Source organism: Bos taurus, chromosome 19 (assembly GCF_002263795.3).
Source record: "Bos taurus isolate L1 Dominette 01449 registration number 42190680 breed Hereford chromosome 19, ARS-UCD2.0, whole genome shotgun sequence".
Lineage (NCBI taxonomy): Eukaryota > Metazoa > Chordata > Mammalia > Artiodactyla > Bovidae > Bos > Bos taurus.
This window is the reverse complement of record NC_037346.1, coordinates 53,617,993-53,630,759: the sequence shown is the minus strand read 5'-3', so window position 1 is coordinate 53,630,759 and position 12,767 is coordinate 53,617,993. Positions and strand designations below refer to the sequence as shown.

Here is a 12,767-nt window from a genome sequence, read left to right as displayed (position 1 = left end):
ATGTACCTCAGAGGTTTGACAGAAAACAGCAAAGTTCTGTAAAGTGATTATCCTTCAATTAAAAAATAAATTAATTAAAAAAAATATGAACCTCAGAGATAAAGACTGTAACATATCTGTTAGAATTACAACAGATACACAGTTTTGAAGTCTGCTTTTTGGCCAATCTTATTAGCATTTTTCCATGTCAATAAAGCCTCTTTATAAAAACATAATTTTTAATAGTTGTACACTTCATAATTCAGAGGTGCCCCTACTTAGACGCCTACTACCTTACTGGCAGACTTTGGATAGTTTCCAACTTTTTACCATTATAAATACCATTTAAAGCGATGTTCTTAGGCAGGAACCCAACCCCTCTGGTGTTAGGATGGCCCAGTGCCTAGCAGTGAGCCGGGCAGGCGCTGCCAGCCCGGGGAGGGGGCGCCCCTCGCGCTCACCTGTGGACTGGAACACCCCGTGGTTGCACTGACAGTAGCGCTGGGCAAACGCCTCCATCATCCGGTCAATCTTCTGGGCCTCTCCCGGCAGCCGGAAGCTCCACAGGAACTGCCTGGGGGTCAAGACAGGGCGTGTTTCGGGACTGGGGGAGATAACCTGTGTGTGAGAGGTTTCTGCAGCCAAGGGAGATGTTGGGGGCTTCAGCCTTCTGCCAGATGCAGGCTAACCACTCCACATCTCTGTCCTCTCGATAGGAGGGAATGTATTTATGAAAAGAAAAAAAAGAAAAAGACTTTCCTATTCAAAAGAATGGTTCACCTCCTCAGACTGATACATAAGAACTCCAATTTCCAGAAAGAAAAAAAAAAAAAAAAAATGACATAGCAGGAGAAGAGATTTTCTATCAAAGCAGTCACAACTGAGCCCTTTAAGTCAAACAGAAACCCACAGCCAACAGGTTTAATTCTGGATTTTTTTCACCTACCTAAACAACACAAAACATGATATTTACACTTAAACAGCAATGAAAATACCAAATTACAATTTCTCAAGAAGCACAAAGGAACTAGATTCAGCAAAAAAAAATTAAATGTTGACTTTTTTCCTTCTAAAACGAAGGGCACGCTACCTATTTCCTGTTCCAAGGCAAGAAGTATAAAGGATTTTCTTGAGTGAAATTGGGAAAGATTCAAAGTGGAAGTATTCATCAATTTCCAAATGTTAACTGAAAGATTTGAGGAAGAGTTTTACAAATTTTGCTTTCAATTTAATCCCCTTTAACCAGGTCAAGAAGCAACAGTTAGAACTGGACATGGAACAACAGAATGGTTCCAAATAGGAAAAGGAGTACGTCAAGGCTGTATACTGTCACCCTGCTTATTTAACTTATATGCAGAGTACATCATGAGTGAAACGCTGGGCTGGAGGAAGCACAAGCTGGAATCAAGATTGCCGGGAAAAGTATCAATAACTTCAGATATGCAGATGACACCACCCTTATGGCAGAAAGTGAAGAAGAACTAAAGAGCCTCCTGATGAAAGTGAAAGAGGAGAGTGAAAAAGTTGACTTAAAGCTCAACATTCAGAAAACTAAGATCACAGCATCCGGTCCCATCACTTTGTGGCAAATAGATGGGGAAACAGTGGAAACAGTGGCTGACTTTATTTTTTGGGGCTCCAAAATCACTGTAGACGGTAATTGCAGCTATGAAATTAAAAGACGCTTACTCCTTGGAAGCAAAGTTATGACCAACCTAGACAACATATTAAAAAGCAGAGACATTATTTTGTCAACAAAGGTCTGTCTAGTCAAGGCTATGGTTTTTCCAGTGGTCATGTATGGATGTGAGAGCTGGACTATAAAAAAAGCTGAGCGCAGAAGAATTGATTCTTTTGAAGTATGGTGTTGGAGAACACTCTTGAGAGTCCCTTGGACTGCAAGGAGATCCAACCAGTCCATCCTAAAGGAGATCAGTCCTGGATGTTCATTGGAAGGACTGATGTTGAAGCTGAAACTCCAATACTTTGGCCACCTGATGCAAAGAGCTGACTCATTTGAAAAGACCCTGATACTGGGAAAGATTGAAGACAGGACGAGAGAGGGATGACAGAGGATGAGACTGTTGGATGGCATCACCAACTCAATGGACATGAGTTTGGGTGAACTCCGGGAGTTGGTGATGGACAGGGAGGCCTGGCATGCTGCGGTTCATGGAGTCGCAAAGAGTCAGACATGACTGAGAGACTGAACTGAACTGAACATCCAATCATTTCAATCACAGATACTCAAATCACCACCCAAGGTACAATTTCACTAAAACGCCAGGTTGTGCAGGATCCATGGTGACTGGACTGAACTGAACTGTGCAGGACAGATCTACAACCAAAGACCTGTCTCCCTCAACAAGGTACTGGCTGCAAACATGCTCACCGTAAGGCCTGGACGAGGTTGAGATCAGTGAACTCATGCAGCTCCACAAACGCATGAAGAACTTGGATGTTAAACTCATCTCTAGCAAGAGAAACAGAAGACAGAAGTCAGACAATGATGTTGAGAATCCAAGGTCGTGCAGACCCCCAGTCAGGCTGCCTCCCAGGCTGAGCACTGAGACCCCCCACAGCCCAGGAGGCAGCCAAATGTTAAATGAAAGATCTGCAGCCTCTGTGTACTGGCTGAACACAGGATACCAGCTGCTGGACACCTCCACCTGTCCCGGGACAAAGCTCGGGGAATCTTGGAGTTTCTCTCTCTAGGTAACTGCCAACCAGTCTTCTCTACTCGGGTCTCCCAAGGTCTTACCTCTCCCCCAGGTAGTCACCAATGGCTGTTTTGTTGAGCCCTTCACCTTTATACAAGAACTGGGCGATGTCTTCACAGGTGTTCTTCAGCAGATCATTCTCTATTAAGAACTGGATCCCCTGGAAAGACAGCGACGACACCAACAGTGCTTCGGACCCCAGGAACATCCAGAAAGGAGGTGGGGGCACAGGAGAATGGGTGTGGGTGCTCTGGACACAGAGTAAGTGTCCAGTAAGTACTTCCTATGTTCCGCAGGAGGCAGGGCTTGTGACATGAGCTGCACTCTACAAAAGGGAAGGGAGGCTGTCTCAAATGCCCCAGGTTGCAGCTGACAATGTGGAAACTGCCACTTTACAGACTGCAGGCTCTGGCTGCTGGCTTTTGTCACTTACTTTTTTAGGATCCATGTTGAATTTTTTCCTGCCCATGGCTACCTGTTTGTTCCTCTGCATGTTCTTCCTGTAAAACAACCATCACAGCCACTTCAGTACTCTGGGTAATCGGGAATTTCTGAAAGACTGACATAACTCCCACATGTGTCAGTGAAGTGCAGTGATGTCTGAGATTTATTCAGTAAAGTTCAGGCACACTTGGGTCTAACTATGGAAGGTCAACTGAAATCCTGACCCTGGTCCTAGGCTCCTTTGTTTCTTCTACTACAGTGGGTTTCTTTTTTTTTCATGTCATTTTTGAAACTTCATTGAGGTTTAATTTACATGTCATATAACATACCCCTTTTGAGTGCACATCTGAACAATGTTTAATAAGTTTACTGAGTTGGGCAACTATCACCATAATCCAGTTGTAGAGCACTGTCATAGTTACGTATTAACTATGTAAGTTAATAGCTCATGAACTCATCTGTTCATCCGTTCATCTGCTGGGGGACATTAAAGCTGATTCCAGTTTTGGGCTATTTTAAATAAGAACGCTATAGATGCCCTCATGCATGTGGGCATGTTCTCCTTTACCTGAGTAAATACCTGGGAGGTGAACTGCTGGGCACAGCAGGGGTATACGGTCAACATAAGGAGGAACTGCCAGTTGGTTTTCCCCAATGTTTACACCGCTTGTTCTCACCAGCTCTCTGCAACACAAGGCACCACCTGTCTATTTAACTCTGGCCATCCTAGTGGGTGCAAAGTGGCATCTCCTCATGACTCATGATACTGAGCATTTTTCACGTGTCTGTTATACATGTAAAAGCGTTCGTGGGGTTTTTGTGCCTGCTTTTTAGTCAAGTTGTCTTTTTATTAGTGAGTTTTATGTGTTCTTTCTATATAGATTCCAGATACAAGTAATGGCAACCCACTCCAGTACCCTTGCCTGGAAAATCCCATGGACGGGGGAGCCTGGTAGGCCTATAGTTCATGGGGTCGCAAAGAGTTGGACATGACTGAGCGACTTCACTTCACTTCACTCACTTTCTATACAGATTCCAGATACAAGTCTTTTTTCAAATACAGGTAATGCAGGTATTTTCCCCTTATCTGTAGCCTGCCTATTCATTTCCTTTTTGAAAAATTTATTTGGCTGCGCTGAGTTTTGGTTGCCAGACGTTCAAGCTGGTTTTAGAAAAGGCAGAGGAACCAGAGATCAAATTGCCAACATCCACTGGATCATCGAAAAAGCAATAGAGTTCCAGAAAAACATCTATTTCTGCTTTATTGACTATGCCAAAGCCTTCTGTGGAAAATTCTGAAAGAGATGGGAATACCAGACCACCTGACCTGCCTCTTGAGAAACCTATATGAAGGTCAGGAAGCAACAGTCAGAACTGGACATGGAACAACAGACTGGTTCCAAATAGGAAAAGGAGTACGTTAAGGTTGTATATTGTCACCCTGCTTATTTAACTTATTTGCAGAGTACATCATGAGAAATGCTGGGCTGGAGGAAGCACAAGCTGGAATCAAGATTGCCGGGAGAAATATCAATAACCTCAGATATGCAGATGACACCACCCTTATGGCAGAAAGTGAAGAGGAACTAAAAGGCCTCTTGATGAAAGTAAAAAAGGAGAGTGAAAAGGTTGGCTTAAAAAGCTCAACATTCAGAAAACGAAGATCATGGCATCTGGTCCCATCACTTCATGGGAAATAGATGGGGAAACAGTGTAAACAGTGTCAGACTTTATTTTTGGGGGCTCCAAAATCACTGCAGATGGTGACTGCAGCCATGAAATTAAAAGATGCTTACTCCTTGGAAGAAAAGTTATGACCAACCTAGATAGCATGTTGAAAAGCAGAGACATTACTTTGCCAACAGAGGTCCGTCTAGTCAAGGCTATGGTTTTTCCAGTGGTCATGTATGGATGTGAGAGTTGGACTGTGAAGAAAGCTGAGCGCCGAAGAATTGATGCTTTTGAACTGTGGTGTTGGAGAAGACTCTTGAGAGTCCCTTGGACTGCAAGGAGATCCAACCAGTCCATTCTGAAGGAGATCAGCCCTGGGATTTCTTTGGAAGGAATGATGCTAAAGCTGAAACTCCAGTACTCTGGCCACCTCATGCAAAGAGTTGACTCATTGGAAAAGACTCTGATGCTGGGAGGGATTGGGGGCAGGAGGAAAAGGGGACAACAGAGGATGAGATGGCTGGATGGCATCATCGACTTGATGGTCCTGAGTTTGAGTGAATTCCGGGAGTTGGTGATGGACAGGGAGGCCTGGCGTGCTGCTATTCATGGGGTCACCAAGAGTCGGACGTGACTGAGCGACTGAACTGAACTGAACTGAGTCTTGGTTGCAGCACACAGGATCTTCAGTTGTGGCATGTGGGATCTAGTTCCCTGAGGTGAGGTGAGGTGAAGTCGCTCAGTCGTGTCCGACTCTTTGTGACCCCATGGACTGTAGCCTACCAGGCTCCTCTGTCTATGGGATTTTCCAGGCAAGAGTACTGGAGTGGGTTACCATTTCCTTCTCCAGAGGATCTTCCCCACCCAGGGATCGAACCCGGGTCTCTAGTTCCCTGACCAGGGATCAAACCCAGGCCCACTGCATTGGGAGTGCAGAGTCTCGGCCCCTGGACCACCAGGGAAGTCCCTATTCATTTCTTTTAAGAGTACCCTTTGTAAGAGCAGAAATGGTAAATTCTGACAAACACCAACTTGTCCATTTCTTTGAAGCAGCAAAAATTTTTTTTTTTTTTTTTTTTTAATGGCAAGTAAGAAAACTGTAATTCAGAACTGGCAAAGCAGAGACTGGACATGATAAGCTGGCTGGTTTCTGCTGGACATGCAGCTTCACTAATCCATATGGCCCTGTGCACACAAGTTTAAAATAACAAAATCCAACGGTCTCCTGAAGCTAGACGGGGAGACTTAGGCTTAGAAAAATACAGACATGCAGTGAATTAGAAACAGCCCATTTACGACATTAAGCAGTTAGAAATGGTCTGGGAACCCCATTGAAAATTAAACTCTCAAAGCAACTAACATTTCATGTAGTTAAAGGAAAAAAAGAACCAGCAGACACGCCTTGGCACTTTGTGCTGTAATCTCACTTCTATGTTCTCTTAAGTGTTAGGGAGGCACAAGCAAGCCTGCAGTGATGCCTAGACACAACTGGGCCTCCAGCCCTCTGGAGCTGCATCAGCAGCATCCGTTAAGCTTTTCCTTTACCCAAAGCAAAAAATGGAAACTCTAAAATAGGAACCCAGTGGATAAGAGAAGAGAAGAAATAGTTCACACAACAATTTAAAGGCAGTTTAAGATTTTGGGGGACCTGCCAAGTTCTCCAGTTCAGCCTTTCCAAAAACATCAAAAGCCTTCACATTCAGGAGTCCCTGCGCGGAAGGCAGAGAGCATGGCTACATATGTGCTTGCTCAGAAAAGAAGGCAGAAGACGCACTTTCTCCTTAAATGCGCGACAGGGGCACAATTCCAGGCTGGCACCTGGCGATGCCACAGCCACAAAACCACCCGCAAAAGGACAGACTCACCTCTCTTCTGTGGACCCCAGGTTTTCAATTTCATTAGCTACTTCTGCTATCTCATCCTTCAGCCTCTGCAAAATACACAATCCAGAATCACCCGGAGGAAGAAACCACCAAAATCTCCAGTAACTCGCTCTGATCAAAAAGTAAAACAGAGCAAACAAAATAAAGACAACACCCCCCAAAACCTAAAAATTTTTGGAAAATTCGTCTGTTCAACAAATGTTTCTTGAGTTCCTACCAGACTGTAATCATTCTAGGGAATACAAAGAAGAAAAAGATAACACCCTGACCTCAAGGAATTTACCGCCTAGGAAGAAGTTTATAACCATATGCACTACGTAAACTGCGTATTTCCCTGGAAAAGGGCTGCCTGGACAGTCTGCCGCAGGACAGTCTGCCGCAGCGCATCTGCAGCTCACTGAGGGGGGACAAACCAGGACAAACCAGTCCCCCAGGCACCCAGCTGCCCAGCCAGCAGTGCCTGTACTGGGTCAACACTGCCACCAAGTGGCCGGCAAAGAGAACCACTCCTGGCTATGCCTTCCACCTCCTGCCCCTTCTAAGCAGGTCTGCACAGTGGACAGAGTTCACTGGCTTTGACTGAAGAACTGCTATGCTTTTCCAGCATTTACCAGTGAGGTAGGATTCAAAGAACTAGGTAACAGCAAAGTACACTCACACCAGCACTGGAGCAGACCCAGTATTTCCTCGACATGCTGCAGCTTGGGGTTACAAGGTGTGCCCCCTCCCTTCCCTGCCCTTGGGCTTCCAAATGTTTTACAGTGAATTCTAAAAGAAATGGCTTCCCCAAGGCCTAAAATAATCCAACTAATGACAACCTATCAAGAGATGTTTTCACTCCTATCTTACAGAAGAAGAAACTAAAGTTCAAAGAACCAAAATTCTCTCTCTAGAATTGCCCTGCCAGAAAATGGCCACCAGGATGTGGACGTGGGTCTGCTTAGCCTGAAGCCTGGGTTCAAGTCAGTCAGGAGACCTGGGGTCACTCTAGCCTGACAGCTGACCAGCTGGGTGCAGCTCACAGAGCACCCCCCACTTTGAGGTTCCCTTCTCCTTTGTTGAGCAAAGCTGGTTGTCAATTCCGGCACCTAGTCCGAACTGTGGTGAGAGCAAGTCAGAAGGCTAGTCATGAGAGGACGCCTGGTCAAGGTGCTGCCCAGCTCCTACCTGGATGTCGGCCAGCAGCTCCTGCTTTCTTCGCCGAATGTTCTCCAGCTCCTGGCGCTCCTCTGCAGTTAGGTCACTGGGAACTACAAAAAAGGAGGGAAAGGTTACTAAGAAAGCTTTTACCTTACCAAAAATAAATACAATTCAGACCACAAAAGGACAAAGATACCACAGAAAAGGCAAGAAGCCTGTGTCGGAAATGACCGACTGCTGGGGAGACTCTGGCTCCCATTCACCATCAGGTTGACCAAAGTTAGAAAGGACCACGGATCACAGAGAAAAGCTCTGATAAAGGAACAGCTGTCACACACACACACGAGAAAAGGCTGCCTGTGGTGAGATGAAGTTGGCTAAGAATGAAAGAGGAGGACCATTAATCAGGCCCCAGCAATGTCCATCCCACAGGCTGGGGGGCTCAGGCCCCTGGTTAACCAATCTCTCCGGGTCTCTGCTCCCTCACTGAATCCACTCTGACACGCGACGATGTATAGGACCCTAGCAGGGAGGGGGAGGCAATTGCAAAGCAATGTGAATGACAGTCTTGTGCCACTTCTGGAGCGGGGAGGCTAGTATGTACAGAGAAAAAAATCTAGAAGGATACATCCCCAAATTGAAACAATGCTTAACTCTGGGGATGGGGTTATGGGGACTTTTCTCTCTGCTTTTTTGAACATTTTTGAATAATGTTTTAGAACGAGCTCTTATCATCAGAACAATTACTGTGGGCATCCATCTTTCGAGTAGGCGCCTAAGAGAGAACTGCTCCATGTGACGAGGTGGTCACAGGCCACGTGTGGGTAGTAAGCACTTGAAATGTGACTAGCCTAGTTTGAGATGTGCGGTGTATGTAAAAGACACACCAGACTGTACAAAAAAGTAACGTATTTCTTTAATACTATTTTATATTGATGACACGTTGAAATAACTTGGTACACAAAATACAGTGTTTTAATTGCGCTCGCAGAGGCTGCTAGAGAGGAACACTGCCCTTGTGGCTCGTGTGACATTTCTGCTGGGTGAGAGTGAGGTCAGGGTGCACGACTCACCAGCCGTGCTGCTGAAACTGAACCTACTGCACTCAGAGAGCAGTTCTTCTCCCCGAATGTTTCATACAAATCATGTAAGACAGCGGAAGAGGGTAGAAACAAGAGACCACCACGATTAAGTCTCGGCACAGGTTAGTTAGCTATATCAGAGTCTCAGCTGACTTCTCCCTTTTAATCCAGTTTCCACCCTTGGAGTGGTTAACCAGGGGCCTGAGCCCCCCAGCCTCTGGGATGGAAATGGCTGGGGCCTGATTAATGGTCCTCCTCTTTCATTCCTAGTCACAGAAATGAAATCCACCCTTTCATAGAAAAGCGTCTTTCAAACTTCAAGACCCACAATTGCGAAACGCATTTGACTTCACAACCCAATCTGCCCCAAACACAACAATAAGAAAACAATACTCTCATCATGTGAAATCCATTGACATTTCCTACTGTTTTAGTTTTCCTAACAGTAGCTTTAGCCCATGAAATTGATTTCATAGCCTAATAAATGCACTGCAGTTTGAAACACACTCCCAGTGTGTTTAGTGTACTCCCAGTACACTAAAGGCTGGAAGACACAGCCACCTAGAGATCCTAACAGACCACCTAAATGAAGCCCAGGCCTTCCACATGAGGCTTCAACTGTGTCTCTGGGAAGCCAGGGTGAACATTCCAACAGCTACTTCAGGAGAAAGTTAACTAAAAACAGCTTAGATCTAGTCTGAGCAAAAACCACTCTGAGAAACAACACAAATTCTACTGGTTCACACCCCATTCTAGAGAAAGCAAGCCTAAAGGGAGTTTATTCTGCTTTTTCTGGACTTAACAAACCAGAAAAATTTCTAGTCCATGAAGATGAGAAGTTCCCTTTAAGAAACTAATTTTTTGAGGTTCGAAAAGACAAAGACTCATTCCAATATAACATGGTTTTGAGAATCTGAGGTAATAGTTCATCTCTTTAACAGCTATTCCACAGGGGAATGAACAACCAGGCTTTGACTGTGAACCAGAGATGGCCTCATCAGATCACCAATGAGTCTCACCCCAATCAGAGGCAGGACTACAGTCCCCATAACAAGGTGCATTTAAAGCAGAACCACGATAAGAAAAATTTGTATCTCAAGGCTGCTGGGTACCCTAAGAAGTCAAATTTTATTGTTCCAAACTGGAAACTCTCAGTGGTGGCTTTCTTTTCAGAATCTAAGCACTCAGCTATTCTGGGTTAGCCTTCACACAGGACAGTTTTTCTGGAAGGTCACGAGAGAATAAATAGGAAAGAGCTGGAGCATTTACAATGGAAGAAGGCATCGCTGGGTCTCCTCTCAGCAGAATAACAAGGCAGCTGGAAACAGGAGAAACAGAGGAGAGAGGGCATCAGGGTGCAAGCCACAGGCCAAGGGGAGGCACGGACGGAGAGGCATGACCTTGGTGCTGGGAGCAGCTCCCAGGAGAGATGATCAGCGTGCACTCTGGTCTTGAGCGGAGCTAGTGGAGCACACACAGAGGCTCATCCAGGCTCCACAACAAAAGTTGTATGTAATCAGCTGTCAACTTGTTGAGTGGGGAAAGAGTGGACAGAGGCGAGAGGGCTGGAGGAGGGCAGGGGGCACACGAAGGGCAAGCAGGGTCCCTGCGTTTCCTCCTACAAAGGGGCAGGAGGCACTCAAGAAAGACCACAGACAGAAATCAAGGTTGTGAATGTGTGTGTGAAAATCTCAAAGATGAAAATTAAGCGACCAAACATCTGTGATAAACTATCAGACAGGGAGAGAGTGAGGAAAAAGAATGCTATGAGTGAAGGAAATCAGGAGAGAGTCTTTGATAAAATAATCAGCAGGACAAGAATATTAATACAGACCTGGCAGCACCTACCAGGAGATCAAAAGTCAGAAAAAGTTAATTCTGAGTGATTGCTTCTGGGAAGGGTGTGTCTGGGAATGGAGAGAGATGGGGAACATAAGCTCCTGAATATCTGCTTTAAAAAAATACAGCTAGGTACAACTGGATTTTTTCTCTTTAATGAAAAATAAAAATGTTAATCTACGGTTATGAGAAAGATAGGCCTCCTATGTCCTGGTAGTCAGATGGACCTCTGTGCAGTTAGAACCAGCAAGACGTTCATTCACAGTTACTGTGAAGCAGTCTCCTGACATTAAGCCCGTGATTTCTAAATCACTTCTCCATTCTACATTTAGTCCCCCTCAAATCACAACACTGCTTCCTTTATGGGTCAATAAATCACCTAAGAACTTACACAAAAAAAAAAGCAGATTTAGATCTCATTTTTCTAGTGGAATTTTGTTCTCAGATGAGAAAAAAAAATCCAACATTTTAACAAATGTATTTTCCTTTGATTAAACTTATCAATGCAACACCAATGTTAAACTCAAGCCTTCATTCTCATATTGCTCATGAGGAAAAAAAATTCACAGACAAAATGCTTAATTTCATTTAACAGCATGAAGAATCAAAACCACGGCTGGAGAGCTGAAGGAGAGAGGGGTCCCGAGGATCCTGGCTGGCATCTCCAGGACCCTGCAAGCCACCACCAGGACAGGAACAGCTGGTACTCAGAACCCACCACATCCACCCCGAGATTCTGAGGAAGTGGCAGGGGCACCCGGCAAAGGCATCTCTCTGCCCAGGCCCGGGCTCTCCTGTGTGGCCACTGGGGTTAAACTGTAAAATATCTGCTGATGGGCCAGATGGCAGAGCAACAAACAACTCCTCCCTCCCCCGACTGCCACGTGCTGCAGCCACACTTCTGTGCCAGGGAGGCAGCTAAGCCCTCTCCTTCTGAAAAGAATGGCAGCTAGGGAGGCAGCGGCCTGCACAGAAAGGACACAGAGCAGAGGCTGGGAGGCCTCGGGAATTCATGCCTGCAAAGGTTAATTTACAAGGTGTCCTGCTTCCAGCACGGGGACCATTCCAGCAGCAGCCCCTCACCATTCCCTCGCAAGGCTCCAATCTAATGAAGGGGATTAAAGAGCCTACAACAACAAGGGACCATTGTACTCAGCTGTGAATAGGAAAGCCACACAAGGGGACCCTCTATTTATTTCTTTATTTAAATGTTGCTCTGCAGATTTAACCAGCAGAAACCCAGAGCTGCAACGTGCTCCATCCAGCGCATACAAAGGAGGCTGTCTTAAAGGGACAGTGCCCTCCTTCCGGGCTGGGGGCAAGTAGAAATGCTCAGGGCGGCATCGCTAGGTCCAGCTTCTCCAGCCCGAGGCCACAGGCAGGTGCCCAGCGACCTGCAGTGAAGTCCAACCGAAAAGAGACATCTACTGACAGCAGTTTCCGTTCCACAAGAATACAGGCCAAAAGGGACCATGCTTGCTCTCTGTGCCTGGTCCCCAGGAGTGACGTACATCAAAGTGTTGGAGGTGCGCTTTAGGGCCCAGACACAGCTCCCTCAGAGGCTCCAGCTATACCGGGTCCCACTGCCTAGATTTAAATTTGCCTTACCTTTTCCACCATAATCATTGAGCATCATCCTTCTTATATATAGCCCCTGCCTTTTGGTGGTAACAAGGGTCCAAATTTAAACCAGGACAGCAGGACAACATTTTAAAAGGCAGGTCAAGAGTCAGAAGGCCCTCCTTTTCCCAACACGTGGAGAGGGTAGACAGACAGGTCTGGCCCCCATGCAGCCCAGGAGGGTGTCACTGTGCAGACGGGCTTCCATCCCTCCAGAGCTTGCGCCAGGGGGCCCTGCTAAGCAAGGCTGGACAGACCCTTTCCAGGCTGGAGCTTCATGAAACTGAAAACACACAAGGCCTCAGAAACCACCCTCCCGCCTGGAGCCACAGCAGCCGGGTCAAGGATGCTGATTAGTAGATGCAAAAACTATTGTACAAAGAATGCAT

At 45.9% G+C, this 12,767-nt stretch overlaps 1 protein-coding gene across 5 annotated transcripts in view; it reads right to left on the bottom strand.

Moving 5' to 3' along the window:
• Positions 1-12,767, bottom strand: part of CYTH1 (cytohesin 1) — a 79,776-nt gene that overhangs the window by 14,803 nt on the left and 52,206 nt on the right. For 4 of the 5 annotated variants that reach the window (XM_059878355.1, XM_024981007.2, XM_015458990.3 and 1 more), the window contains 6 exons: positions 7,865-7,947; positions 6,680-6,744; positions 3,133-3,199; positions 2,741-2,859; positions 2,372-2,452; positions 441-553 (listed from right to left, as the gene is read on the bottom strand). In XM_059878355.1, coding sequence (XP_059734338.1) covers positions 441-553; positions 2,372-2,452; positions 2,741-2,859; positions 3,133-3,199; positions 6,680-6,744; positions 7,865-7,947 — 528 coding nt within the window. The remainder of the gene's footprint in view (positions 1-440; positions 554-2,371; positions 2,453-2,740; positions 2,860-3,132; positions 3,200-6,679; positions 6,745-7,864; positions 7,948-12,767) is intronic. The other variant, XM_024981009.2, reaches the window with a different exon arrangement.